Here is a 26,033-nt window from a genome sequence, read left to right on the forward strand (position 1 = left end):
ACAGAGTCCACAGTCCCCAAGGGTTTGACAGAGGCTAAAGTTAGATATAACCTTACTCTCTAAAGTGGTAGCTTGGTCGAGCAGTAAGGCAGTATCAGAGGACAGTGTAAAGCATTTGTTGTACACACTCAGTCAGCAAATGGTCTCACACACTCAATAACTTAGGGGTGATTTTTGATGAAAAGGGCACTTGGAACCCACAAATCAATAGCCCGAGTGTGGCATTTGCTAGGACAGTCTCGGGAGTCAGAGGCTTTGCTAAAAGATTAGGGGCTAGACCAGTTGTAGCCCTACTAAAAGTATACGATGCAAAATGTTTAGCTGTCGCTACGTATGGATGTCAGATATGGGGGTATACCAATCATAATAAAATACAGGTTATTGAAAATAAGTTCCTTAGAGACACCCTTTCTGTCCCACAGTCCACTCCGACTTTTTCTATACATACGGAAGTGGGGATTGGTTTTGTGACTGACCTGATTAGAATTGCTCCTCTCCTTTACTGGCTCACGATTTGGCTAAATAAAGAAATTACATTAAACCATGCAATATTAAATAATTGCTTAAAACTGGACAATGTAAATAAAATAGCATGGTTGGCATACATAAAATCTGGGTTTCAAAAGATAGGACGCGAGGCCCTCTTCCGATCGCCAGAAACCATTACGAAGAAGGATCTTGCATTGACCAAAACTGCCCTTGAGACCTTATTCTCCTTTGAACGTGAGGAGCTAGAAATGACAAAGCCAATAGTCAGAGCTAATTATGCCCTGATTAGTTCCTCTGGTCCTGAACCATATCTGATTGTTGTTAATGCCCAATACCATCGGTATCTCCTAATCAGATTTAGGTTTAACCTGGCGCACTTTTCTCTGGGCTTTTTTAAAACCTGGTGCCCTGTGGATTGTGCAGAACCCTGCAAATGTGATAATTGTTTGAGACAGGATACTCTACACTTTTTTATGTTCTGTAGTTTTTACAAGGATTGCAGGAGGAAGTTTTTGCTCCCGATATTGAGGGAGCTGGGTTTTAGACAGGTTAGGCCAGCTCTTGTATATTTACAGCAATTAAGTACCCCACGAATTATGTTTCACGTCGCAAGCTTCTTGGTCGCTGCTATGCGTATTAGGAAAAAACTTGTTTTCCCATTGAAGGTTTTAAATTAGATTATTTTTTAACATTTAACGTACAATTTTTATATTTGTAGTTTTTACACTATTTATATTTGAATATGGAATAGGTCATATTATGATCGGTACTCATTGCATGCACTGTGTGTATTACTCAAAGTTTTTTAATTGTGTTTGTTAGGATTGTATATGTGTCTTTTATGATATTAATTTATCGAATAAAGGAATTTTGACTGACTGACTGACACTCAATAACTGAACTCTAGGCCAATGGTTTATATATAAAAAAATATAGGCTTGTTTTATTTTAGAACCAACACTTGGATTTAAAATATACTTTCTCAGAATGAGATGTTTCATATAAATTCTTTTGCAATATGCAATTGACTTTTGTAAACAGTTAGTACTCAGAATCAAGTGATGAAAGTCGACTTAATTACTGTAATGATTTTTAAACAATATTGAGCTATTTTAAAAGTTGACACTGAGAAAATATTTCAGAGAAAACAGTCAATGATTCCCTATGGAAGAAAATTCAAGTTGCAGGTACAGTATGTTCTCGTTAATTTTGTAATCCAGTACTGGGTGCCTAGACTCAGTACTGGGACCTTTATCCAAAACAGGTAAGTAATTACGTTTTCAGATATTATACAATTTTTAAAGAATATTTAAAGATTGCAGAAATCGACACTTAGAAGAAATTTCACAGAAAAACAGTCAATGATTTCCTATGGAAGAAAATTGGGTTACGGGTAAGTACAGTTGTAAGTATTTTTCAGAGTCAGTGCTGGGCACCAAGATCCAGCACTGGGAGCTCACCTAAGAGCAGGTGAGTAATTTCGTGTTCGCTACTCGGCTGATTTTTGGTGAATATTTTAAGATTTGAAAAGTCCACACTTAGAAGAAATTTCAGGAAAAAGCCAGTCAATGTTACCCTATGAGAAAAATAGAGTTATCGGTTTAAGGGTAAGTACTCGACTGGCAGGGTTGAGGTTCTGGGCATAGACTTAGGGGTCCCCCAGGGTCAGGTAGGTACAGTTGGTTCACCCTCAGCGACTCTAGGGCGGCCGGGTGCAGAGAGAGTTAGGCCCAATGTTATCCTACGAGGGATAGGGGGGGCCTTGGTTGGTGGCTGCTGACTGGCAAGCCACGCGGCTGTGGGAGCTGGGCTCCTGGTCACTTACTCAGGGCAAGTGGGGAAGTAGGTAGGTGTAGAGGTTGCACTGCCAGGGCCACTCGGGCGGCTGGGTGCAGGGTGCTTTTGAGCCTTCGGGCGCTCAATTTATTTCAATGGGAAATCTCCGGTTTGGAAAAAGACTGCAAGCTCGGGGACGAGGATTCTTCAGGTGCCACCACCACTTCGAGAGGTAAGTTGGGTAGTTGGAGGATAGGTAGGTACCCCGGGATTGGGCACAGGGGGCCACGGGGCGCCGCGTGCAGGGGTGCCTTTTGGTGTCGGGAAATCTTACCCTCTGTTGATCGCGGTTGGGGGGGCACCTTGTTCTGAGGCTGCAGGCTCTTTCAGGAGTGTCGAGGGAGGTCCTTGGGTGCCGGACTTGGGGTCACAGTCGCCGTGGGGTCGTCCTCGTGGTCTTTGTCCACTCCGGCACTGGCCAGGCTTGGCTGGTGCAGAGTGTGCTGGGTTCGCGGTTCTGGGCTGCTGCCAGGGATTAGAGGTAGGTTTTGAGTAGAGCCTCTACTCATGGGAGTCCCAGGGGCTTAGAGCCAAAAGGTAGCCAGTTCCTCCGGGGTTTGTGAGGTTGATGGCCACAGAGAGATGCCGGGTTGGAGCAGGAGCAGGTTCGAGGGTCGACAGGCCGGTAGGGCTGGGGCCAAAGCAGTTGGTGCCTTCCTCTTTTTAGCAGCTGCAGGGCAGGTCTTCTTTCTTCTTGCTCTTCTTTGTAGTGTTGAATCTGGAATCTGGGGAAGGAAGGTTCAGGGTGCCCCTAAATACTAGATTTTGGGGCGTTAGAGGTAGGTGAAGGGCAGGGACCAATGGGTCCCTGTCCTGAGGTGGGTACACCCCCTATCCTGCCTCTCTCCTGTGGGAGGGGGGCAGTAGCCTAGTCCTGATAGGGTAGGGCTCCCCATCTTCAAGATGGTGAGAGCCCGGAGATGTGCTTCACCTCGCCTCCCCCCACCTGAGGGGTGGGGTTGGCAGGCTGGCACATCCCCTGTCCTTATTTGGGGTTTCCGGCCAAAGCTTCCCACCAGAGTGGGGGGGTTGCAGTGGCCTGGGGAAGCTCACAGAGGCGGCATGCCTTTGAAGCTTCCCCCTGCCCATCCTGGGGGAGGAGATTTAGCACCTCGCCCAGGATGTGCATTGTTGCAGGCCCAGGAGAGCAGGGGCTCTCCTACCCAGGGGTCCAGCAACATGTCTGCTGTGTTGGCAGCCTAGGCAGCCTCAGAGAAGACGTGGATTGTAGGTTAGGTTTAAGGGGGCATCTCTAAGATGCCCTCTGGGGTGCTTGGTACATTAAATCCCACACTGGCATCAGTGTGGGTTTAATGTGCTGAGAAGTTTGATACCAAACTTCTCAGTCTTCAGTGTTGCCATTATGGTGCTGTGGAGCTCGTGTTTGACGAGCTCTCAGCACCATGTACTCTTAAATGGCAATACTGCACTTACAGTGCTCAGGAATGGACATGGGCACTGTAGGGGCACAGGGCTCCTGTTCCTGTGCCCACACCATTGGCATAAGGCACCCAGCTAGAGGGGTGGCTGATGTATGCCATGCCAGTGTAGGTGATGGGCATGGCACACAGGGATGTGTGTCATGTCGACTTTGTTTTTGTCTTGCACCCAAACACTCAGCCTGCAAAGGCAGTGTGCGTGTGTAAGGGTACAGGGCCTCTAAGGGTGGCACAATGAGTGCTGCAGCCCTTAGAGGCCTTCCCTGGTCACAAGGCCCTGGGTACCTAGGGTACCATTTACCAGGGGCTGACATGTGGCCAGGGTTTGCCAATTTGAGTTTTGCTTGTTTTAGGGAAGGAACATAGGCCCTGGGCACCTGATTGGCAGGAGTTCAGGGCACACTCAGTCAAAGTACATTCAGCAATTCAGCAAAAAGTGGGGGCATACCATGCAATAAAGATGGCACTTTCTCACACAACCCCCCAACGAAAGGTGATGAGACTAACCTTGGCCTATGGAGTCTTCATTGTCTAAGTCGAAGAACCTGGAAAGTCTATCTGCATTGGCATGGGCACTCCCTGGTCTGTGTTCCACTTCAAAGTCCATTCCCTGTAGGGAGATGGACCACCTTAGTAGTTTTGGATTTTCCCCTTTCATCTACATTAGCCATCTGAGAGGTCTGTGGTCAGTTTGAACCAGGAAGTGAGTACCAAACAGGTATGGCCTCAACTTCTTCAGGGACCAAACCACAGCAAAGGCCTCCCTCTCAAGGGCACTCCAACGCTGCTCTCTGGGGAGTAGCCTCCTGCTTATAAAAGCAACAGGTTGGTCTTGGCCTTCATCATTGGTCTGGGATAGGACCGCTCCTATCCCTAGCTCACAGGCATCAGTCTGCACTATGAACTGCTTGGCATAATCTGGAGCTTTTAGAATTGGTGCTGAGCACATTGCTTCTTTTAGGGTGTCAAAAGCCTTTTGGCAACTAACTGTCCAATTAACCTTCTTGGGCATCTTCTTGGAGGTGAGTTCTGTGAGGGGGGTCACAATGGACCCATACCCCTTCACAAACCTCCTGTAGTACCCAGTCAAGCCAAGGAATGCCCTGACTTGGGTCTGGGTTGTTGGAGATATCCAGTCCATGATGGCCTGGATCTTGGGTTGTAAGGGCTGTACCTGGCCTCCAACTACAAGGTGGCCCAAGTACACCACAGTGCCCTGCCCTATCTGGCATTTGGATGCCCTGATAGTGAGACCTGCATTGTGCAGAGCCTCTAAAACTTTTCCAAGGTGGATCAGGTGATCCTGCCAGGTGGAGCTAAAGACAGCAATATCATCAAGATAAGCTGCACTAAAGGACTCCAGCCCAGCCAGGACATGGTTCACCAGCCTCTGGAAAGTGGCAGGGGCATTCTTTAACCCAGATAATGCCCATCAGGGGTGGAGAATGCTGTCTTTTCTTTTGCCCCTGGGGCCATGCCAATCTGCCAGTACCCTGCAGTTAAGTCAAAGGTACTGAGGAATTGGGCAGCCCCTAATTTATCTATCAGCTCATCTGCTCTTGGGATAGGGTGAGCATCTGTCTTGGTGACAGAGTTAAGCCCTCTATAGTCCACACAGAACCTCATCTCTCTCTTTTCACCTTGTTGATGAGGTTTGGGGACCAGAACCACTGGGCTGGCCCAGGGGCTCTCAGAGGGTTCAATGACCCCTAACTCCAACATCTTGCTGTCACCAGTGTCCACATCGTGGGTACACCAGTTTGTCAGACCAGGGGTCAGGGAAAAGAGGCAAGCATACTGCTGCAAGACTTGCTTGCAGTCAGTCTGCTGTTGGGCAGAGAGGGTGTCTGAGAAGATCACACCATCTACTGACCCATCTTTTGGGCTGTAGGAGAGGAGGTCAGGGAGAGGTTCACTCTCTGCTTCCTGCTCCTCATCAGTCACCATCAGCATGGTGATGTCAGCCCTGTCATTGTAGAGCTTGAGGCGGTTCACATGGATGACCCTCTTGGGTGTCCTGCTAGTGCCCCGGTCAACTAGATAGGTGACCTCACTCTTTCTTTCTAGGATAGGGTAAGGGCCACTCCATTTATCTTGGAGAGCCCTTGGTGCCACTGGCTCCAAACCCCACACCTGTTGCCCAGGTTGAAATTCAACCATGGCAGCTTTTTGGTCATACCAGTGCTTCTGGAGCTCCTGGCTGGCCTCAAGGTTCTTGGATGCTGTTTCCATGTACTCAGCCATTCTGGACCTTAGGCCAAGCACATAGTCCACTATGTCTTGTTTGGGCTCTTGAAGAGGCCTCTACCAGCCCTCTTTTACAAGACAAAGTGGTCCCCTTACAGGATTACCAAACAGAAGTTCAAAGAGGGAGAAACCTACTTCCTTCTGTGGTACTTCCCTGTAAGCGAAAAGCAGGCATTTTTAACAGGACATCCCATCTCCTTTTGAGTTTTTCAGGGAGACCCATGATCATACCTTTCAATGTCTTGTTGAATCTCTCAACACGGCCATTGGTTTGTGGGTGGTAGGGTGTAGTAAACTTGTACAGCACTCCACAATCCTTCCACATGTGTGTTAGGTAAGCAGACATGAAGTTGGAACCTCTGTCTGAAACCACCTCCTTAGGAAACCCTACCCTGGTGAAGACACCCAGGAGGGCCTTGGCTACTGCAGGAGCTGTAGTAGTCCTAAGTGAAATTGCTTCAGGGTACCTGGTAGCATGCTCTACTACCACTAGTATAAATGTGTTCCCTGAGGCTGTGGGAGGTTCAAGTGGACCCACAATGTCCACTCCTACCCTTTCATAGGGTACCCCCACCACTGGTAGTGGGATAAGTGGGGCCTTTGGGTGGCCACCTGTCTTACCACTGGCTTGCCAGGTAACACAGGAGCTGACAAACTCCTTCACCTTTTGGTGCATCTGGGGCCAGTAAAAGTGACTCACTAGCCTTTCCCAAGTTTTGGATTGCCCCAGATGTCCAGCTAGGGGGGTGTCATGGGCCAAAGTTAGGAGGAACTCCCTGTACTTCTGTGGCACTACCACCCTCCTGGTGGCTCCAGGAGTGGGGTTTCTTGCCTCAGCATACAGTAATCCCTCTTCCCAATAAGCTCTGTGGGTACCACTGACATCTCCCCTTGCTTCTGAAACAGCTTGCTGCCTCAGGCTTTCAAGAGTGGGCCAGTCTCGCTGACCCTGGCACAGCTCTTACCTAGAGGGTCCCCCTGGGCCCAAGAGTTCAACCTGGTAAGGGTCAAGCTCCATGGACTCCGTTCCCTCAGGGGTATCCAAATCCTCTCCCTGTGGAGAGGGGTCCTGAATGTTTTGCTGTGTAGAAGCTGGCTCCCCAGTCGTCTTACCTTTTCTCTTGGTTGGTTGGGCCATTATTTCAGGCTCCAGACCTACCTTTTCACCCTCCCTCTTGCTCTGGTTTGTACACACACCAGTTCAGGGATGCCCAGCATGGCTGCATGGGCCTTTAGCTCAACCTCAGCCCAGGCTGAGGTTTCCAGATCATTTCCAAGCAGACATGCAGCTGGCAACTTTGGAGAGACCACTACCTGTTCCAGGCCAGTAACCCCCCCCCCCCCCCCCCCCAGCCTAATGTCACCATGGCCATGGGATGACTAGTGGTGACACTGTCAGCGTTGGTGACTGGGTAAGACTTCCCAATCAAGTATTGCTCAGGGGAAACCAGTGTGTCTTTCACCATAGTGACACTGGCACCTGTATCCCTCAGAGCTTACCCTAGTTCCATACACCCAGGTGTACTGTAAGTATTTCTTTAAGTTCGGGGGGCCACACAGCTACAGTGGCAAACTCCACTTCTCCCAAGGAGACTAGACTTGCTTCAGTGTGTTCCCAGATTTGCTGAGGGTACACCTCTGATCCCATTTGTATACTTGTTGCCCCAGGAGTAGCTGTACTGGGTGCCTTAGGGGCTTTGTTGTGGGGGCAAGATTTGTCTACAGTTAGGTGTCCTGACCTCTTACAGTTATTACACCAGGCCTTTAAGGGATCATAGTTCTTCCCCCTATAGGGTTGAGGCACATAGGGAGTAGCTTGGGTCCCACCCACCTGAACAGGTTTTTGGGGCCCTTTGGTAGACTCAGACTTTTTATCTTGGGGATTCTCACCACCTTTCCCCTGGGGAGGTTTTGTGACCACTTTCTTTTGGTCACCCCCAGTGGCTGTCCTTGTCACCCTAGTCTTGACCCAGTGGTCTCCCTTCTTTCCCAATTCTTGGGGAGAAATTAGACCTAGGTCTACCAAATGCTGATGCAACTTTTCATTTGTGCAGTTACTTAATATATGTTCCTTCATGAATAAATTGTACAATCCAGTAAAATCCTGCACACCATGTCCAGCTAACCAACCATCCAGTGTCTTCACTGAGAAGTCTACAAAATCAATCCAGGACTGGGTCTGGGTTTTGTGAGTCCCCCTGATTCTAATTCTATACTCCTCAGTGGTGAATCAAAATCCCTCAATCAGAGCTCTCTTCATGAGGTCATAGGATCCTGCTTCTGGCCCAGAGAGGGTCAGAAGCCTGTCTCTGCAGTTACCAGAGAACAGTTCCCACAGGAGTGCCCCCCAGAGAGGTTTCTTTACTTTTCTGATATCACAAGCCCTCTCAAAGGCTGTGAACAATTTGGTGATATCATCACCTTCCTCAAATTTAGGGACAATCCCTTTGGGGATTTTAAGGTCAGAAGTTTCCTCCGTATTCTTATTTTTATTATTGCTGCCACCATTGATGGGTGCTAAACCCATCTCTCTCCTTTCTTTTTCTAGAGCCAGGAGCCTGGACTCTAGCTCTAATCTTCTGGCCAGCGTCACAAGGCTGTCCTCTTCACTGGTGGGTCCCCCAGTGATCTCTCTGGTACCAGAGTCACCTGTGTGATCTCTAGGTGCCCAGATGCTAATTCTTGGATTGAAGGGTATGGGTGCCCTCTCCTCCCTAGGGGATAGTATGGGGGGGGGGGGGGTTATTGTCAACCTCCGCTTCTTCCCCTTCCTCATCTGACTAGCCATCACCATGTTCAGATTGGTGGTCCTTAGCATACTCAGCCAATGGTAAATTTTTAAGTTTGTATAGGGACCTCAATTCCTTGAAAGACAAGTGTAAGTAAGGTGTGAGGTCGAGCTCCTCCACCAGGTCCATGTTATTATTGTCACTAACAGCTGGGTTTGTTTGAGTCATTCTAACCTGACAGTTCTAATCCTCTACCCTGACCATAGTGACTTATTTTTCTAAAATTCTAATGGGACTTAAACAAGGCCCTAGCAAGACTTTTAGTAATTTTGGAAAAGACCAATCAGAATTCTAAAGGCAATTTTACGAGTTCTGTCGTGTGATCAGATAGTAACCAAGTAGTCCAACAAATGCAAGTTTGTATCCCACCGCTGATCCACCAATGTGAGAAAGTGGCTCTGTATATACTGTTTCTTAATAGGTACAGGGTGTACAGAGTCCACAGTCCCCAAGGGTTTGGCAGAGGCTAAAGTTAGATATAACCTTACTCTCTAGAGTGGTAGCTTGGTCGAGCAGTAAGGCAGTATCAGAGGACAGTGTAAAGCATTTGTTGTACACACTCAGTCAGCAAATGGTCTCACACACTCAATAATTGGACTCTAGGCCAATGGTTTATATATAAAAAATATATGCTTGTTTTTATTTTAGAATCAACACTTGGCGTTAAAATATACTTTCTCAGAATGAGATGCTTTATATAAATACTTTTGCAATATGCAATTGACTTTTGTAAACAGTTACAAGTGGTTGCAATACGCAACACTATTTTAAACACAATAATGCATTCAGCTCAATGGAAATTTCAAGTTATTTGTAACAGATTACTTTTAGGATTAGTTTTGGAATTCCAGGACTGGATCCTAGATTCAGTCCTGGGACAGTACTTAGAATCAAGTGATAAAAGTCGACTTAATTACTGTGATGATTTTTAAACAATATTTAGCTATTTTAAAAGATGACACTGAGAAAATATTTCAGAGAAAACAGTCAATGATTCCCTATGGAAGAAAATTCAAGTTGCAGGTACAGTATGTTCTCGTTACTTTTGTAATCCAGTACTGGGTACCTAGACTCAGTACTGGGACCTTTATCCAAAACAGGTAAGTAATTACGTTTTCAGATATTATACGATTTTTAAAGAATATTTAAAGATTGCAGAAACTGACACTTAGAAGAAATTTCACAGACAAACAGTCAATGATTTCCTATGGGAGAAAATTGAGATACTGACCAGCACAGTTGTAAGTATTTTTCAGAGTCAGTGCTGGGCACCAAGATCCAGCACTGGGAGCTCACCTAAGAGCAGGTGAGTATTTTTGTTTTCATTACTCTGCTGATTTTTGGTGAATATTTTAAGATTTGAAAAGTCCACACTTAAAAGAAATTTCAGGAAAAAGCCAGTCAATGTTACCATATGAAGAAAATAGAGTTATCGGTTTAAAGGTAAGTACTCAACTGGCAGAGTTGAGGTTCTGGGCATAGACTCAGGGGTCCCCCAGGGTCAGGTAGGTACAGTTGGTTCCCCCTCAGCGACTCTAGGGCGGCCGGGTGCAGAGAGAGTTAGGCCCAATGTTATCCTATGAGGGATAGGGGGGCCTTGGTTGGTGGCTGCTGACTAGCAAGCCACGCGGCTGTGGGAGCTGGGCTCCTGGTCACTTACTCAGGGCAAGTGGGAAAGTAGGTAGGTGTAGAAGTTGCACTGCCAGGGCCACTCGGGCAGCTGGGTGCAGGGTGCTTTTGAGCCTTCGGACTGTGGTAAATAAAATATTACGCTCTCAGAATTTTTCAGAATATCAATAGGATCATGCATAAAGCAAGAGGCTGAGTCTGTGGTATCAGGTTCAAAAAGGGCTTTATTCCAATAACTCGAGTCAAAGGGAGAATATTACCATCACCAAAAAAGGATCTGGAAAGGGACTCAAAAGTATTCTCAATATTCTCAAAACATTATTCACAGAGTACAGTATATATACATTTCTCAATTGTACGTAAGCAAAAGAGCAAGAGAGAATGAGATAAGAGCATGTGGGCGTGTAAGTAGGCGTGAAGGTGGGCGTCCATGTGGGCGTCCACTTGATGATAATGGGTAATTTGTCATGTGTGGGTGGATACCTGGAGAATCCTGCAATGTCAGCAGAAATATTTGGCAGAGATGCGTGCGCAGTCGCATGACGTGTGATAGACGTGCAACTAGAGGGAGAAAGGGACTTGACATTTAGCTCTACATGTGGAGACAAAAGTCTGGGGTTATGTGAACCTAATCCCAAATCATATCTAACATCCTATGTTTAAAGAACTATGTTATCCAAAAAGAAAGGTCTCTCGAACAAAATCTATTCTATACTGACTGTGAGTGCGTGTACAAGCGTCTAAGTGTCTACACTAGATGCGAGGGCAGAAATCTTCCATAGTAACAGGGCTATGAATTACTTGCATAAAGACAGAGAAGCCGGGCCCTTTGCTCGATAGCTGGAAGAATGTTTACTTAAACTACTAGACAGGAATGCATTGGGTAGGGAGCGGAGCAGATAATCTCGAAGGTGAAATACAGTTTTTGGCAGGCAACAGGCTGGAGTCAGGCACCGTTAGCCGCGCAGGGAATAGGACAAAGTTCATGGATACAGATGCGAGCTCAGACTGGAGCTTTCAGAGGCAGAAGGCAGGAAAAGGCTTAACGGCAGAATCAGGGCCTACTCGCCTGGACTGAAAAATGGGATAAATGAACCATATAAAGCCGGTGGCCTTTCATACTTAGAAATAGAATATCCGGCCCATTCATGGCGGATCTGAAAGAGGACATGTTGACGGTGGACGCACAAGTGTTTGCGTCTTCATAACTGGAACTGGAGGGAACATACATGTACTTGTGATTTATACATGAAACCGTTGGGGTCCAAGATAGGGGACATAACTGATCATAAAAATCCATATTTCCACATTCCCTCCTTGTCCCCTACTTGCCCTTAAGAGATATCAATCTTCATCAATCCGTTGATCTGTTCATATAACATCATTTGTTCTTCTTTTTTCTTCCGGGATGAATGAAATTTTGGTGGTGGAATACACGATGTGGCACACAGACCACAAATCGCTGGTCCACATTGTAGGCATAAGCAGCAACTGAATAGTATGAGAAAGCCAATACCTAGGAAGGATAGGACCCTCCGTCCAAAGGTAGATAATACACTCCAAAACCAACCGGACCAAGTCCAGGTGCCTGGATTCTGGTGTATCTGGCTTACAATCTTATGAAGGCGAGTTATGGCTTTATATACAGATGGCGAATTTTCTGGTATGAAAATGCAACAGCTTGATCCGATGACCCTACAAGCTCCGCCCCTATCGGCCAGGATAACGTCAAGGACAAGACGATTTTGAAGCACAACAATCCGCATAGCAGACTGCTCTTCTGTTAAATTGCCTAAGGCGGAAATAGTTTCGTTCACTACTGCTTCAAGGGTTCTGGTTAATCTACGTATCAGCTTACTATTGGTAACTGTACCTATATAGGGAAAGAGACCTTTATTGAAATCTGTGTATTTTTCCCATGCTGTCTCAGTGTAATCGACTATTGGGAGATCTCTCCGTTCTCTATTGTGTACTAAATGAGTATTTCTATGATAATCAGGAGGAGCTAGGAAAACAGGTGGCAAAAGGAATCCGATGTAGCAGGTACCATCCCAATCTAGAGGTAGGCGTATATATGCGGTCTGGCCACATATAAAGTAGGAATGACGAGAAGCTCTAAATGTAGACTTGCCTTGATCACTGAATTTTATTACAGTGGTGCATTTACTATGGCCCATGTGTATGGAGCCATTCTTTCTTATACATAATTCCCCTTTTACTGGGAATACGGACATGGCGGGCAAGATTGGTGTAGCTTCAGATTCAACGTTCAGGATCATGAGGTTAAGTGTAAAATTACCTAATCCATATACTTCATTTTCTAGATCAGTTCCTGTTCTTTTGGGAAGTCCCTCCTTGTTAGGGTAGCAGACTTTAAGCAAAACTAAGTTCAGGTTTCCCCATACCCAGTTGTCTTGATAAACTGCGGAATTCGAATCTAGGGAATTAATCAAACTAAACCATGCTCCACAGGAGCCATTGTGTGTGAACGGATAGAGAAAGAGGGGCAAAACTCCCTTATAGTTCTGATAGGGGGGGAGTCGGCCACAGACCCAGCAGTCTGTAGCATTCCTAGTCTGATGTGAATGGTGCAGCATCTGAATAAAGGTATTGTTGCGTAAGGCAAGTCGATATGATAGCTCATAGGAGGGCAGATCACTAAATGTGTGCTTTATGGTATCATTAGTGGAGGAGTATAAGAGTGAGGCAATAGGAGGAAAAATAGCATGTAGTATTAAGCTGATACATATTATCGTGATGCACATCTTGCTCTTTTTTATCAATATTATTGTCCAAGATCTTATGCAAGCCAGAATACATGTTCAACCGCTTCACCACCTAGTGGACTTAATTGATCAAACGGGTTCTGACTTTTTAGATCTAAGTTTAGCTTTGTGGAAACTGCTGGGGAGTCTCCTCTAGAAAATGGTGTTCAAAATCCAAAATCCAAGTTCAAAGTCTTTTTCCTTTGTAAAAGAGTGGTGAAGGTGCAACCATCTTTTCCGCCCTTTGACTTTAACGGCCGTCCCCGTGGTCCAGAGCACTGACTTTGGCACCTTCCATCCAGGAGCGATGGAGTATTCTTTGACCTGGGTGTTGTCAGGGAAGGCGGCAGCAACCTGCGAACAACAAGAGAGTAGTGCAGACATCAAGGAAGCCAGGTAATCTGTCAGCATGTTATTATCAACATCAATAATCTTTTAGGCATTGGAGTGCCCCACATATTTGGTGGTCTACCAAAGACCACTTCATAGGGAGATAAGCCTGTTCTAGAATGAGCTACCATTCGCATGTAAAAGAGGGCAACCGGCAGGGCTACCATCCAATCTACACCTTTGTCTGCGCAAATTTTTAATGTCTGATTATGTCTTTCTACAAGGCCTGCTGCTTCAGGATGTCGCACACAATGGAATTTCCAGGTATACCCTAACAGAAGGGACACCTGCTTCATTAGTACCAGGACATATTTGTAACCTCTACATCTGTTTATTTGGATATAATCCATTTGGAGCACTTCAAAAGGGTGGTCAGGTGGATGGAATCCACCTTGTTCCATCGGAATGCCTTTACCTGGATTGAATTGGCAACAGATCATACATGTTCTGACCTTTTGTTTCGCTGCTGCACGCAGGTGCTTGTTGAACCATATATTCTGTAAGCTATCTATCATTGCTTTCTCTCCTAAGTGTGCAGGACTATGTGCGGTATTTATAATCACTTGTACCATCGAATCAGGAAGAAACCATGTGGATTTGCCCTTATTCATCCAACCCTGATAAGTCAGTACCCCTCCTTGTTCCGACCATTTCTTTAATTCATCTATAGTAGCATGTGTCTGTATGTCTTGTACATCCTTGGAAGGATCCCTAACTGTCATGGCTTTGGACACTTATTGAACCTGTAACTTTGTCATGTCTAGTGGGGTCTGAGCTGTCTGTTTAGCTGTTCGGTCTGCCAGATCATTGCCTTGGGAAATGGTATCTGTGGCTCTAGTATGTGCTTTACATTTTAGGATAGCTATGGCTGTTGGTAAATGTATTGCTTCCAGTAGGGCTTGAATATGGGGGCCATGCTGTATCTTGGCCCCATGAGAGGTCAAGAAACCTCTTTCTCGCCAGAGAATCGGTGTAAATGTTTACTCTCAGGTGCTTAGCTCTTATGCACGCTTGTGTCAGGGTGATGAGCTCTGCTGCTTGTGCTGACAATATGTCTATTCTTTTAGTCTCTATTATTACAGTATCAGTAGTCACTGCATATGCTGCCACTAATTCTCCCGCCCCTGTCCTCATGCATGAGCCGTCAACTTATAGTGTTAGGTCGGGGTCTGGGAGTGCAACGTCTGTCAAGTCTTGTCTTGGTTTAGTCACGGTATGTATTACTTCAACACAGTCGTGTGGTGAAACGCTTTCTGTACTGGAGGGCAAAAGGGTAGCGGGATTCAGTATGTTGCATCGTCTGATCTCTATGTGTGGTTGAAATAACGTTAGCTCATAGCCTGTCAGTCTAGCTACAGTCAGGTGTTGTGTTTGTGTCCGGTTCAAGAGAACCTCTACTGCGCGTGGTACTTGTACTGTCAGAGGGTGGCCCAGCACTATCAAGTCACTTTGTCTTATGGCTAAGGCCGTTGCTGCAACTGATTTTAGGCAAGCAGGCAAAGCCTGTGCTACTGGGTCTAATGTACTAGAAAAATAAGCACAGGGCTCGTGTTTTCCTGCATGATCTTGTGTTAGGACAGATAGTGCTGTTCCATCCCGCTCTGTCACAAAAAGCATAAACGATTTGTTGTAATCAGGGTTTGCTAAAACTGGTGCTTGACATAAAGCTCTCTTTAATTCTTCAAATGCCACAGTGTGTTCTTGTGTCCAAGGGAGGACTTTAGTAGAAGCTGTATTAGGGGCTTGGACTAATACCCCTGAAAGATCACAATAAAACATGCTTAATCGGCTTAATTTCTAAGGGGGCTAATTTCTAAGGGGCTTAATTTCTTAAGGGGCTAGCGGGAAGCGAACATCCTCAGGGGCCAGCAGAAAGCCAATATTCTCCTCCTTCCCCCCCTTTTTGACAGGAGGAAATCTGAAACAGATTTCACTGCTGTCAAACACTATCAAACCCTGTGTCTTGTCAACACTATTAATCCCTGTGTGTAGCTACTGGGCGTAAGCAAAATTATAGGAGATACACAGCGTATTTGAAACGGCGAGAAATCCTTCAAATTAATGTACAAACCTCATTGTGTCAGCTCATAAGCTGGCCAAATGACATCTCATATGCAAATGTCCCTATTACATGAACCTACACCAACCTGAAGTCAATATTAATGCTAGGAGGCCCTAATAGGAATGCTAAATTACCTAAATATTCGGAAAACCAAGTTTAAGAACAGTTGTTAATGTTGATAATTAATAATTCATCTGCTAAAAAAAAAAAATCAGTCATTTTGCAATAATTTCCACCTATACAAAAACAGCCTAATTTAAAAAACAAGTCAACTTTTTGGGGCCACCACTTACAAGAATGAGCTTACTAAAGCAAACTTTAAAAAGGAAATCCTGTCAGATATTTTCTCATTACCCTAAATACCGAGCCTCATTTGTCACTCTGGGGTGGCAGTCCTTATTTAAAACAGGCCTTTCAAGAGGTAAGATGCGAGTGCACAGATCATAATGGTTCCTCAATGTCCAATCTGGAAACATATGACCGAGGCTGCCTGTCTATAAGAGAAAGGCAGTCATGTGAAAAATATTTTAGTCTTGCATAACGTTTTCTTTTATTTCATTCATCTCCAACACCAATTAGACATACACTGATAACGTGTTGTCTGCTATTTTGACAGCATGATAAAGGTAATATCATGTCTGTGAAATTTAGTAATTGTGAACAAGTTCCAGCCAAGCGCTGTGCAAAGATCGCCGTCGTCACGACCATCTCTGTACTTGCACAGGAGAACTTTGTATTAAACGCTAAACAGACTGGTCAATACAACACAAAAACAAAACATATATAAAATACATATGCCAAGCCATCAGTATACCAAGCACAGAAAGCATAGACAATTACACTAACATATATAAATGAGCAGTGATGCGCAATTACAGTACCTACAGCTCAGAGGCGAACATTCTGGCCTGCTTAATTTGTCAGGCTTATAATCAATAACTGATTTACCTGCCCTATACAACCCCATCTGGCAGTGGGTCATCCCAATGATGACCATGTCAAGTCTGACACACAGGATCAGCAACAATAATCAAAAATGAAGAACACACGAACCTGTTTGTTTTCTTTTATAAAAACAGAATCAGCAATAATAATCAAAAACGAAGAACACACGAACCTGTTTGTTTTCTTTTATAAAAATGAGCTATGCATCTTCGTCAACACAATGTACCCTAATGTCCCAGACGAAGACGCACCTCTCATCTCTCCTCACAGACTTTTAACCACTGGATCATTTATCCAATGCAACTGGTGGCAGCTTGTGGCCACAATTCAAAAATGTCTGAATTTGAAAATCGTTTTTATATAGGCACATAGCCCTTAAAATTCCAAGCAAGAGCAACATTTTATTTTTCGGCCAGAAGCAATATAACAATTGCTAAAAAATAAAACAAATCTTCTCCATAGACATTTCCTCGGGGCACTGGTTTAGCACAGAATAGACCAAGGGAATCTTTCTCGACTTACATTTCTCAGCTGCCCTGTCTTATCAGAGAAGCTAAAAATAGCCCCTCAGCGCGGCCTGAGCCTGGGCTGCCAGCCAACTTTTTTGTTGTTCCGGCTGCAGGCATTACACAGATGCGATGTCAGAGAAGCTTTCTAAGCAGTGCCTCTGTTCTGCTCCTCTCACCGGCCCCCACCTACACTGGCTACAAGGTCAGAATCTGTCTCCGATTTCTGTATCACATACTGCTCTACACAGCCCCCACCTTCTCCTCACTCTGAAGCTGTCAAAGACAAAAAGACTACTCAATTCCATAAAAACTGCAATAATTCGCCCAATTGAAAAATTATTTTTATATACAATTTGCTCTCAGGGGGTCATAATCTTACCGTCTTGACCCAGCACATTGGCTCACTGGACCACCAAGAACACAAACCTGTATTCTTGAACAATTTGCAAATTCGAAATACCCACAATTCTTTTTTCAAGCTAAACTGTTCAAAAATTACTTTTTCGTTAGCACTTTGTACATTAGGGGTGTCATCAAATCACAGGTGTTGCTCCTTCTCTAGCTACACCCCTCTCAATTTCCTATTGACAACGTAGTCAAATGTTGGACCATGTAAACACCAGCTATGCGCTGTTCATTTGGTGGGTGGCTCAAGAACCTTTGGGCTACTATATCATTATTATATGTATCGTGGTACTTGCGGTGGCACTCTAACTGGTCTTTCTACTGGGGCCACTCTTGCTAGGTCCTCTGAAAGGACGGGATAAATACCAGCAACGTCAGTATTTCTTTCTCTGTCAGCCTGCGCTCATTTTACCTGCTCCACTTCCTCCTGTAACATCTTTTCCTTGGCTTTTCCAGACTCCAGTCTACTTCTCTCTGCTTCGTGAAACACTTACTCTGACCTCCTATGTGACTCCTTGCGCCAAAACTCAATGGCATCCTTCCAAGCTGGTCTACATTTTCTCTTTCATAAGAGTGTTTCGTTGTCTATCTACTTGTTCTGCTTTTACTCGGATACCTTCCTCAACTAACACGTTTTCTCGGGCTTTGTCTGAATCCTCCCTACTTTTCTCTCCTTTTCTGAGCGCTTACTCTGTGCGTCTATGCTATTCTTTACGCCATAATTCAATGGCATCTTTCTGTTACTGTCTGGCTATCTTTTTCCATAATTCTTCTTCTACTCTCATGATGCAATCTGCATCCCATGTCCCAACTGCGGGCCACCTCTGACTTTCTGGTAAATCCTTGGTGTAGTCCACCCATAAATCAAGAAATAATATGGCATCTAGGCCATGCTTATGATACATAAAGTACCCTGGAGTGTCCCTAGGTGGAATGGGAACAGCTTCTTCGAGTACCCCTTTTCTAGTTTTGATCTGTCTTAATTTTGAAAAGAGCGGCATTTTTAGACCTTATTACTTGAACACACTTAATACAATAAACACAATAATGAACAGTCATTCACACCACAATATGTAGAACGTATTTAAAACATTTAACATTTAACATTTAACGAACAACAATGGCCATTAGGGAACTAATCACTTAGCATAATACTCGACACTAACTAGGTCATTCTGAATTATATACTAGACATACTAGATATACTGCTAAACAGTACAGATACACTGCTGAAACAGTGCAGACCGGATTTGTGTACCCAAACCCGTCTTGACCGGCACAACCTATGTGCACGTCAGAACGCCTCCCCGGCAATGGTACTCACCGGGTAGCTCGGAACGGAAGGCCTCGGAACTGAACTGGACTGGACTGGACCGGACTGGACTCGACGCGGAACTTCGGAATCTGGTGGGCCTCTGTATACCTCGGACACAGCTCTCTCGCAGGTGGGCTCTGGGTAGGACAATCTGCGTTCCTCACCGCCTCGTATGGATGCCTGGTCGCAGTCTGTCCCCTTCGTTGGCCTGAGGGAGTTGGCGGGAAGACCCGCGACGTGCGCGCTTGAAGTCCGTCACGGTTATGGAAGGGGGCAAAACTGGACCTTCATCTCCGGCGTGTGGGGAAAGAGATTAAACTGTTCGGGCGCCATTATGTGGTAAATAAAATATTACGCTCTCAGAATTTTTCAGAATATCAATAGGATCATGCATAAAGCAAGAGGCTGAGTCTGTGGTATCAGGTTCAAAAAGGGCTTTATTCCAATAACTCGAGTCAAAGGGAGAATATTACCATCACCAAAAAAGGATCTGGAAAGGGACTCAAAAGTATTCTCAATATTCTCAAAACATTATTCACAGAGTACAGTATATATACATTTCTCAATTGTACGTAAGCAAAAGAACAAGAGAGAATGAGATAAGAGCATGTGGGCGTGTAAGTAGGCGTGAAGGTGGGCGTCCATGTGGGCGTCCACTTGATGATAATGGGTAATTTGTCATGTGTGGGTGGATACCTGGAGAATCCTGCAATGTCAGCAGAAATATTTGGCAGAGATGCGTGCGCAGTCGCATGACGTGTGATAGACGTGCAACTAGAGGGAGAAAGGGACTTGACATTTAGCTCTACATGTGGAGACAAAAGTCTGGGGTTATGTCAACCTAATCCCAAATCATATCTAACATCCTATGTTTAAAGAACTATGTTATCCAAAAAGAAAGGTCTCTCGAACAAAATCTATTCTATACTGACTGTGAGTGCGTGTACAAGCGTCTAAGTGTCTACACTAGATGCGAGGGCAGAAATCTTCCATAGTAACAGGGCTATGAATTACTTGCATAAAGACAGAGAAGCCGGGCCCTTTGCTCGATAGCTGGAAGAATGTTTACTTAAACTACTAGACAGGAATGCATTGGGTAGGGAGCGGAGCAGATAATCTCGAAGGTGAAATACAGTTTTTGGCAGGCAACAGGCTGGAGTCAGGCACCGTTAGCCGCGCAGGGAATAGGACAAAGTTCATGGATACAGATGCGAGCTCAGACTGGAGCTTTCAGAGGCAGAAGGCAGGAAAAGGCTTAACGGCAGAATCAGGGCCTACTCGCCTGGACTGAAAAATGGGATAAATGAACCATATAAAGCCGGTGGCCTTTCATACTTAGAAATAGAATATCCGGCCCATTCATGGCGGATCTGAAAGAGGACATGTTGACGGTGGACGCACAAGTGTTTGCGTCTTCATAACTGGAACTGGAGGGAACATACATGTACTTGTGATTTATACATGAAACCGTTGGGGTCCAAGATAGGGGACATAACTGATCATAAAAATCCATATTTCCACAGGACGCTCAATTGATTTCAATGGGAAATCTCCGGTTTAGAAAAAGACTGCAAGCTAGGGGACGAGGATTCTTCAGGTGCCACCACCACTTCGAGAGGTAAGTTGGGTAGTTGGAGGATAGGTAGGAACCCCGGGATTGGGCACAGGGGGCCGCGGGGCGCCACGTGCAGGGGTGCCTTTTGGTGTCTGGAAATCTTACCCACTATTGATCCTGGTAGGGGGGCACCTTGTTCTGAGGCTGCAGGCTTCCTAAGGGATGTCGAGGGAGGTCCTTGGGTGCCGGACTCGGGGTCACAGTCGCCGTGGGGTCGTCCACGGGGTCCTTCTTCACTCCGGCACTGGCCAGGCTTGGCTGGTGCAGAGTGTGCTGGGTTCACGGTTCCGGGCTGCTGCCAGGGATTAGAGGTAGGTTTTGAGTAGAGCCTCTACTCATGGGAGTCCCAGGGGCTTAGAGCCAAATGGTAGCCAGGTCCTCCAGGGTTTGTGAGGTTTCTGGCCACAAGAGATGCCGGGTTGGAGCAGGAGCAGGATCGAGGGTCGACAGGCCGGTAGGGCTGGGGCCCAAGCAGTTGGTGTCTTCCTCTTCTTAGCAGCTGCAGGGCAGGTCTTCTTTCTTCTTGCTCTTCTTTGTATATCAGAATCTGGGATCTGGGGAACGAAGGTTCAGGGTGCCCCTAAATGCTTCACCTCACCTCCCCCACCTGAGGGGTGGGGTTGGCAGGCTGGCACATCCCCTGTCCTTATTTGGGGTTTCCGGCCAAGCTTCCCGCCAGAGTGGGGGGGGGTGCAGTGGCCTGGGGAAGCTCACAGAGGCGGCATGCCTTTGAAGCTTCCCCCTGCCCATCCTGGGGGAGGAAATTTAGCACCTCGCCCAGGATGTGCATTGTTGCAGGCCCAGGAGAGCTGGGGCTCTCCCACCAAGGGGTCCAGCAACATGTCTGCTGTGTGGCAGCCTAGGCAGCCTCAGAGCAGACGTGGATTGTAGGTTAGGTTTAAGGGGGAATCTCTAAGATGCACTCTGGGGTGCTTGGTACATTAAATCCCACACTGGCATCAGTGTGGGTTTAATGTGCTGAGAAGTTTGATACCAAACTTCTCAGTCTTCAGTGTTGCCATTATGGTGCTGTGGAGTTCGTGTTTGACGAGCTCTCGGCACCATGTACTCTTAAATGGCAGCACTGCACTTACAGTGCCCAGGAATGGACCTGGGTACTGTAGGGGCACAGGGCTCCTGCTCCTGTGCCCACACCATTGGCATAAGGCACCCAGATAGAGGGGTGGCTGATATATGCAATGGCAGTGTAGGTGATGGGTATGGCACTCAGGGATGTGTGCCATGTCGACTCTTTGTTTTGTCTTGCAACCAGACACCCAGCCTGCAAAGGCAGTGTGTGTAAGGGTACAGGGCCTCTAAGGGTGGCACAATGAGTGCTGCAGCCCTTAGAGGCCTTCCCTGCTCACAAGGCCCTGGGTACCTAGGGTACCATTTACCAGGGGCTGACATGTGGCCAGGGTTTGCCAATTTGGGTTTTGTGTGCTTTAGGGAAGGAACATAGGCCCTGGGCACCTGATTGGCAGGAGTCCAGGGCACACTCAGTCAAAGTACATTCAGCAATTCAGCAAAAAGTGGGGGCATACCATGCAAGAAAGATGGCACTTTTTCACACAACCCCCTCCAAACGAAAGGTGATGAGACTAACCTTGTCCTATGGAGTATTCATTGTCTAAGTGGAAGAACCTGGAAAGTCAATCTGCAGTGGCATGGGCAGTCTCTGGTCTGTGTTCCACTTCAAAGTCCATTCCCAGTAGGGAGATGGACCACCTTAGTAGTTTTGGATTTTCCCCTTTCATCTGCATTAGCCATCTGAGAGGTCTGTGGTCAGTTTGAACCAGGAAGTGAGTACCAAACAAGTATGGCCTCAACTTCTTCAGGGACCAAACCACAGCAAAGGCCTCCCTCTCAATGGCACTCCAACGCTGCTCTCTGGGGAGTAGCCTCCTGCTTATAAAAGCAACAGGTTGGTCTTGGCCTTCATCATTGGTCTGGGATAGGACCGCTCCTATCCCTAGCTCAGAGGCATCAGTCTGCACTATGAACTGCTTGGCATAATCTGGAGCTTTTAGAATTGGTGCTGAGCACATTGCTTCTTTTAGGGTGTCAAAAGCCTTTTGGCAACTAACTGTCCAGTTAACCTTCTTGGGCATCTTCTTGGAGGTGAGTTCTGTGAGGGGGGTCACAATGGACCCATACCCCTTCACAAACCTCCTGTAGTACCCAGTCAAGCCAAGGAATGCCCTGACTTGGGTCTGGGTTGTTGAAGCTACCCAGTCCATGATGGCCTGGATCTTGGGTTGTTAGGGTTGTACCTGGCCTCCACCTACAAGGTGGCCCAAGTACACCACAGTGCCCTGCCCTATCTGGCATTTGGATGCCTTGATAGTGAGACCTGCATTTTGCAAAGCCTCTAAAACTTTTCCAAGGTGGATCAGGTGATCCTGCCAGGTGGAGCTAAAGACAGCAATACCATCAAGATAAGTTGCACTAAAGGACTCCAGCCCAGCCAGGACATTGTTCACCAACCTCTGGAAAGAGGCAGGGGCATTCTTTAACCCAAAGGGCATCACAGTAAACTGATAATGCCCATCAGGGGTGGAGAATGCTGTCTTTTCTTTTGCTCCTGGAGCCATGCCAATCTGCCAGTACCCTGCAGTTAAGTCAAAGGTACTGAGGAATTGGGCAGCCCCTAATTTATCTATCAGCTCATCTGCTCTTGGGATAGGGTGAGCATCTGTCTTGGTGACAGAGTTGAGCCCTCTATAGTCCACACAGAACCTCATCTCTCTCTTTTCACCTTGTTGATGAGGTTTGGGGACCAGAACCACTGGGCTAGCCCAGAGGCGCTCAGAGGGTTCAATGACCCCTAACTCCAGCATCTTGCTGACCTCAGCTTTGATGCTTTCCTTAACTTGGTCTGACTGTCAATAGATTTTGTTTTTGACAGGTGCACTGTCACCAGTGTCCACATCATGGGTACACCAGTTTGTCAGACAAGGGGTCAGGGAAAAGAGGCTAGCATACTGTTGCAAGACTTGCTTGCAGTCAGTCTGCAGTTGGGCAGAGAGGGTGTCTGAGAAGATCACACCATCTACTGACCCATCTTTTGGGCTGTAGGAGAGGAGGTCAGGGAGAGGTTCACTCTCTGCTTCCTGTTCCTCATCAGTCACCATCAGCATGGTGATGTCAGCCCTGTCATTGTAGAGCTTAAGGCGGTTCACATAGATGACCCTTTTGGGTGTCCTGCTAGTGCCCAGGTCAACTAAATAGGTGACCTCACTCTTTCTTTCTAGGATAGGGTAAGGGCCACTCCATTTATCTTGGAGAGCCCTTGGTGCCACTGGCTCCAGAACCCACACCTGTTGCCCAGGTTGAAATTCAACCAGTGCAGCTTTTGGTCATACCAGTGCTTCTGGAGCTCCTGGCTGGCCTCAAGGTTCTTGGATGCTTTTTCCATGTACTCAGCCATTCTGGACCTTAGGCCAAGCACATAGTCCACTATGTCTTGTTTGGGCTCTTGAAGAGGCCTCTACCAGCCCTCTTTTACAAGACAAAGTGGTCCCCTTACAGGATGACCAAACAGATGTTCAAAGGGTGAGAAACCTACTCCCTTCTGTGGTACTTCCCTGTAAGCGAAAAGCAGGCATTTTTAACAGGACATCCCATCTCCTTTTGAGTTTTTCAGGGAGACCCATGATCATACCTTTCAATGTCTTGTTGAATCTCTCAACAAGGCCATTGGTTTGTGGGTGGTAGGGTGTAGTAAACTTGTACAGCACTCCACAATCCTTCCACATGTGTGTTAGGTAAGCAGACATGAAGTTGGAACCTCTGTCTGAAACCACCTCCTTAGGAAACCCTACCCTGGTGAAGACACCCAGGAGGGCCTTGGCTACTGCAGGAGCTGTAGTAGTCCTAAGTGAAATTGCTTCAGGGTACCTGGTAGCATGATCCACTACCACTAGTATAAATTTGTTCCCTGAGGCTGTGGGAGGTTCACGTGGACCCACAATGTCCACTCCTACCCTTTCATAGGGTACCCCCACCACTGGTAGTGGGATGAGTGGGGCCTTTGGGTGGCCACCTGTCTTGCCACTGGCTTGACAGGTAACACAGGAGCTGACAAACTCCTTAACCTTTTGGTGCATCTGGGGCCAGTAAAAGTGACTCACTAGCCTTTCCCAAGTTTTGGATTGCCCCAGATGTCCAGCTAGGGGGGTGTCATGGGCCAAAGTTAGGAGGAACTCCCTGTACTTCTGTGGCACTACCACCATCCTGGTGGCTCCAGGAGTGGGGTTTCTTGCCTCAGCATACAGTAATCCCTCTTCCCAATAAGCTCTGTGGGTACCACTGACATCTCCCCTTGCTTCTGAAACAGCTTGCTGCCTCAGGCTTTCAAGAGTGGGCCAGTCTCGCTGACCCTGGCACAGCCCTTACCTAGAGGGTCCCCCTGGGCCCAAGAGTTCAACCTGGTAAGGGTCAAGCTCCATGGACTCCGTTCCCTCAGGGGTATCCAAATCCTCTCCTTGTGGAGAGGGGTCCTGAATGTTTTGCTGTGTAGAAGCTGGCTCCCCAGTCTTCTTACCTTTTCTCTTGGTTGGTTGGGCCATTATTTCAGGCTCCAGACCTACCTTTTCACCCTTCCTCTTGCTCTGGTTTGCACACACACCAGTTCAGGGATGCCCAGCATGGCTGCATGGGCCTTTAGCTCAACCTCAGCCCAGGCTGAGGTTTCCAGATCATTTCCAAGCAGACATGCAGCTGGCAACTTTGGAGAGACCACTACCTGCTTCAGGCCAGTAACCCCCCCCCCCCACCTAATGTCACCATGGCCATGGGATGACTAGTGGTGACACTGTCAGCGTTGGTGACTGGGTAAGACTTCCCAATCAAGTATTGCTTAGGGGAAACCAGTGTGTCTTTCACCATAGTGACACTGGCACCTGTATCCCTCAGAGCTTCTACCCTAGTTCCATACACCCAGGGGTACTGTAAGTATTTCTTTAAGTTTGGGGGGCCACACAGCTACAGTGGCAAACTCCACTTCTCCCAAGGAGACTAGACTTGCTTCAGTGTGTTCCCAGATTTGCTGAGGGTACACCTCAGATCCCATTTGTATACTTGCTGCCCCAGGAGTAGCTGTACTGGGTGCCTTAGGGGCTTTGTTGTGGGGGCAAGATTTGTTTACAGGTAGGTGTCCTGACCTCTTACAGTTATTACACCAGGCATTTAAGGGATCATAGTTCTTCCCCCTATAGGGTTAAGGCACATAGGGAGTAGCTTGGGTCCCACCCACCTGAACAGGTTTTTGTGGCCCTTTGGTAGACTCAGACTTTTTATCTTGGGGATTCTCACCACCTTTCCCCTGGGGAGGTTTTGTGACCACTTTCTTTTGGTCACCCCCAGTGGCTGTCCTTGTCACCCTAGTCTTGACCCAGTGGTCTGCCTTCTTTCCCAATTCTTGGGGACAAATTAGACCTAGGTCTACCAAATGCTGATGCAACTTTTCATTTGTGCAGTTACTTAATATATGTTCCTTCATGAATAAATTGTACAATCCAGTAAAATCCTGCACACCATGTCCAGCTAACCAACCATCCAGTGTCTTCACTGAGAAGTCTACAAAATCAATCCAGG

The 26,033-nt window shown here is 46.6% G+C and overlaps 1 protein-coding gene across 1 annotated transcript in view; it reads right to left on the reverse strand.

Moving 5' to 3' along the window:
- Positions 1-26,033, reverse strand: part of LOC146871135 (uncharacterized) — a 651,196-nt gene that overhangs the window by 191,744 nt on the left and 433,419 nt on the right. Inside the window, 2 exon segments of the mRNA XM_085646175.1 lie at positions 11,058-11,082; positions 18,447-18,463. Of these exon segments, the coding sequence (XP_085502301.1) occupies positions 11,058-11,082; positions 18,447-18,463 (42 nt within the window).

The sequence above is a fragment of the Triturus cristatus genome, chromosome 1_1 (assembly GCF_964204655.1).
Source record: "Triturus cristatus chromosome 1_1, aTriCri1.1, whole genome shotgun sequence".
Classification (NCBI taxonomy): domain Eukaryota; kingdom Metazoa; phylum Chordata; class Amphibia; order Caudata; family Salamandridae; genus Triturus; species Triturus cristatus.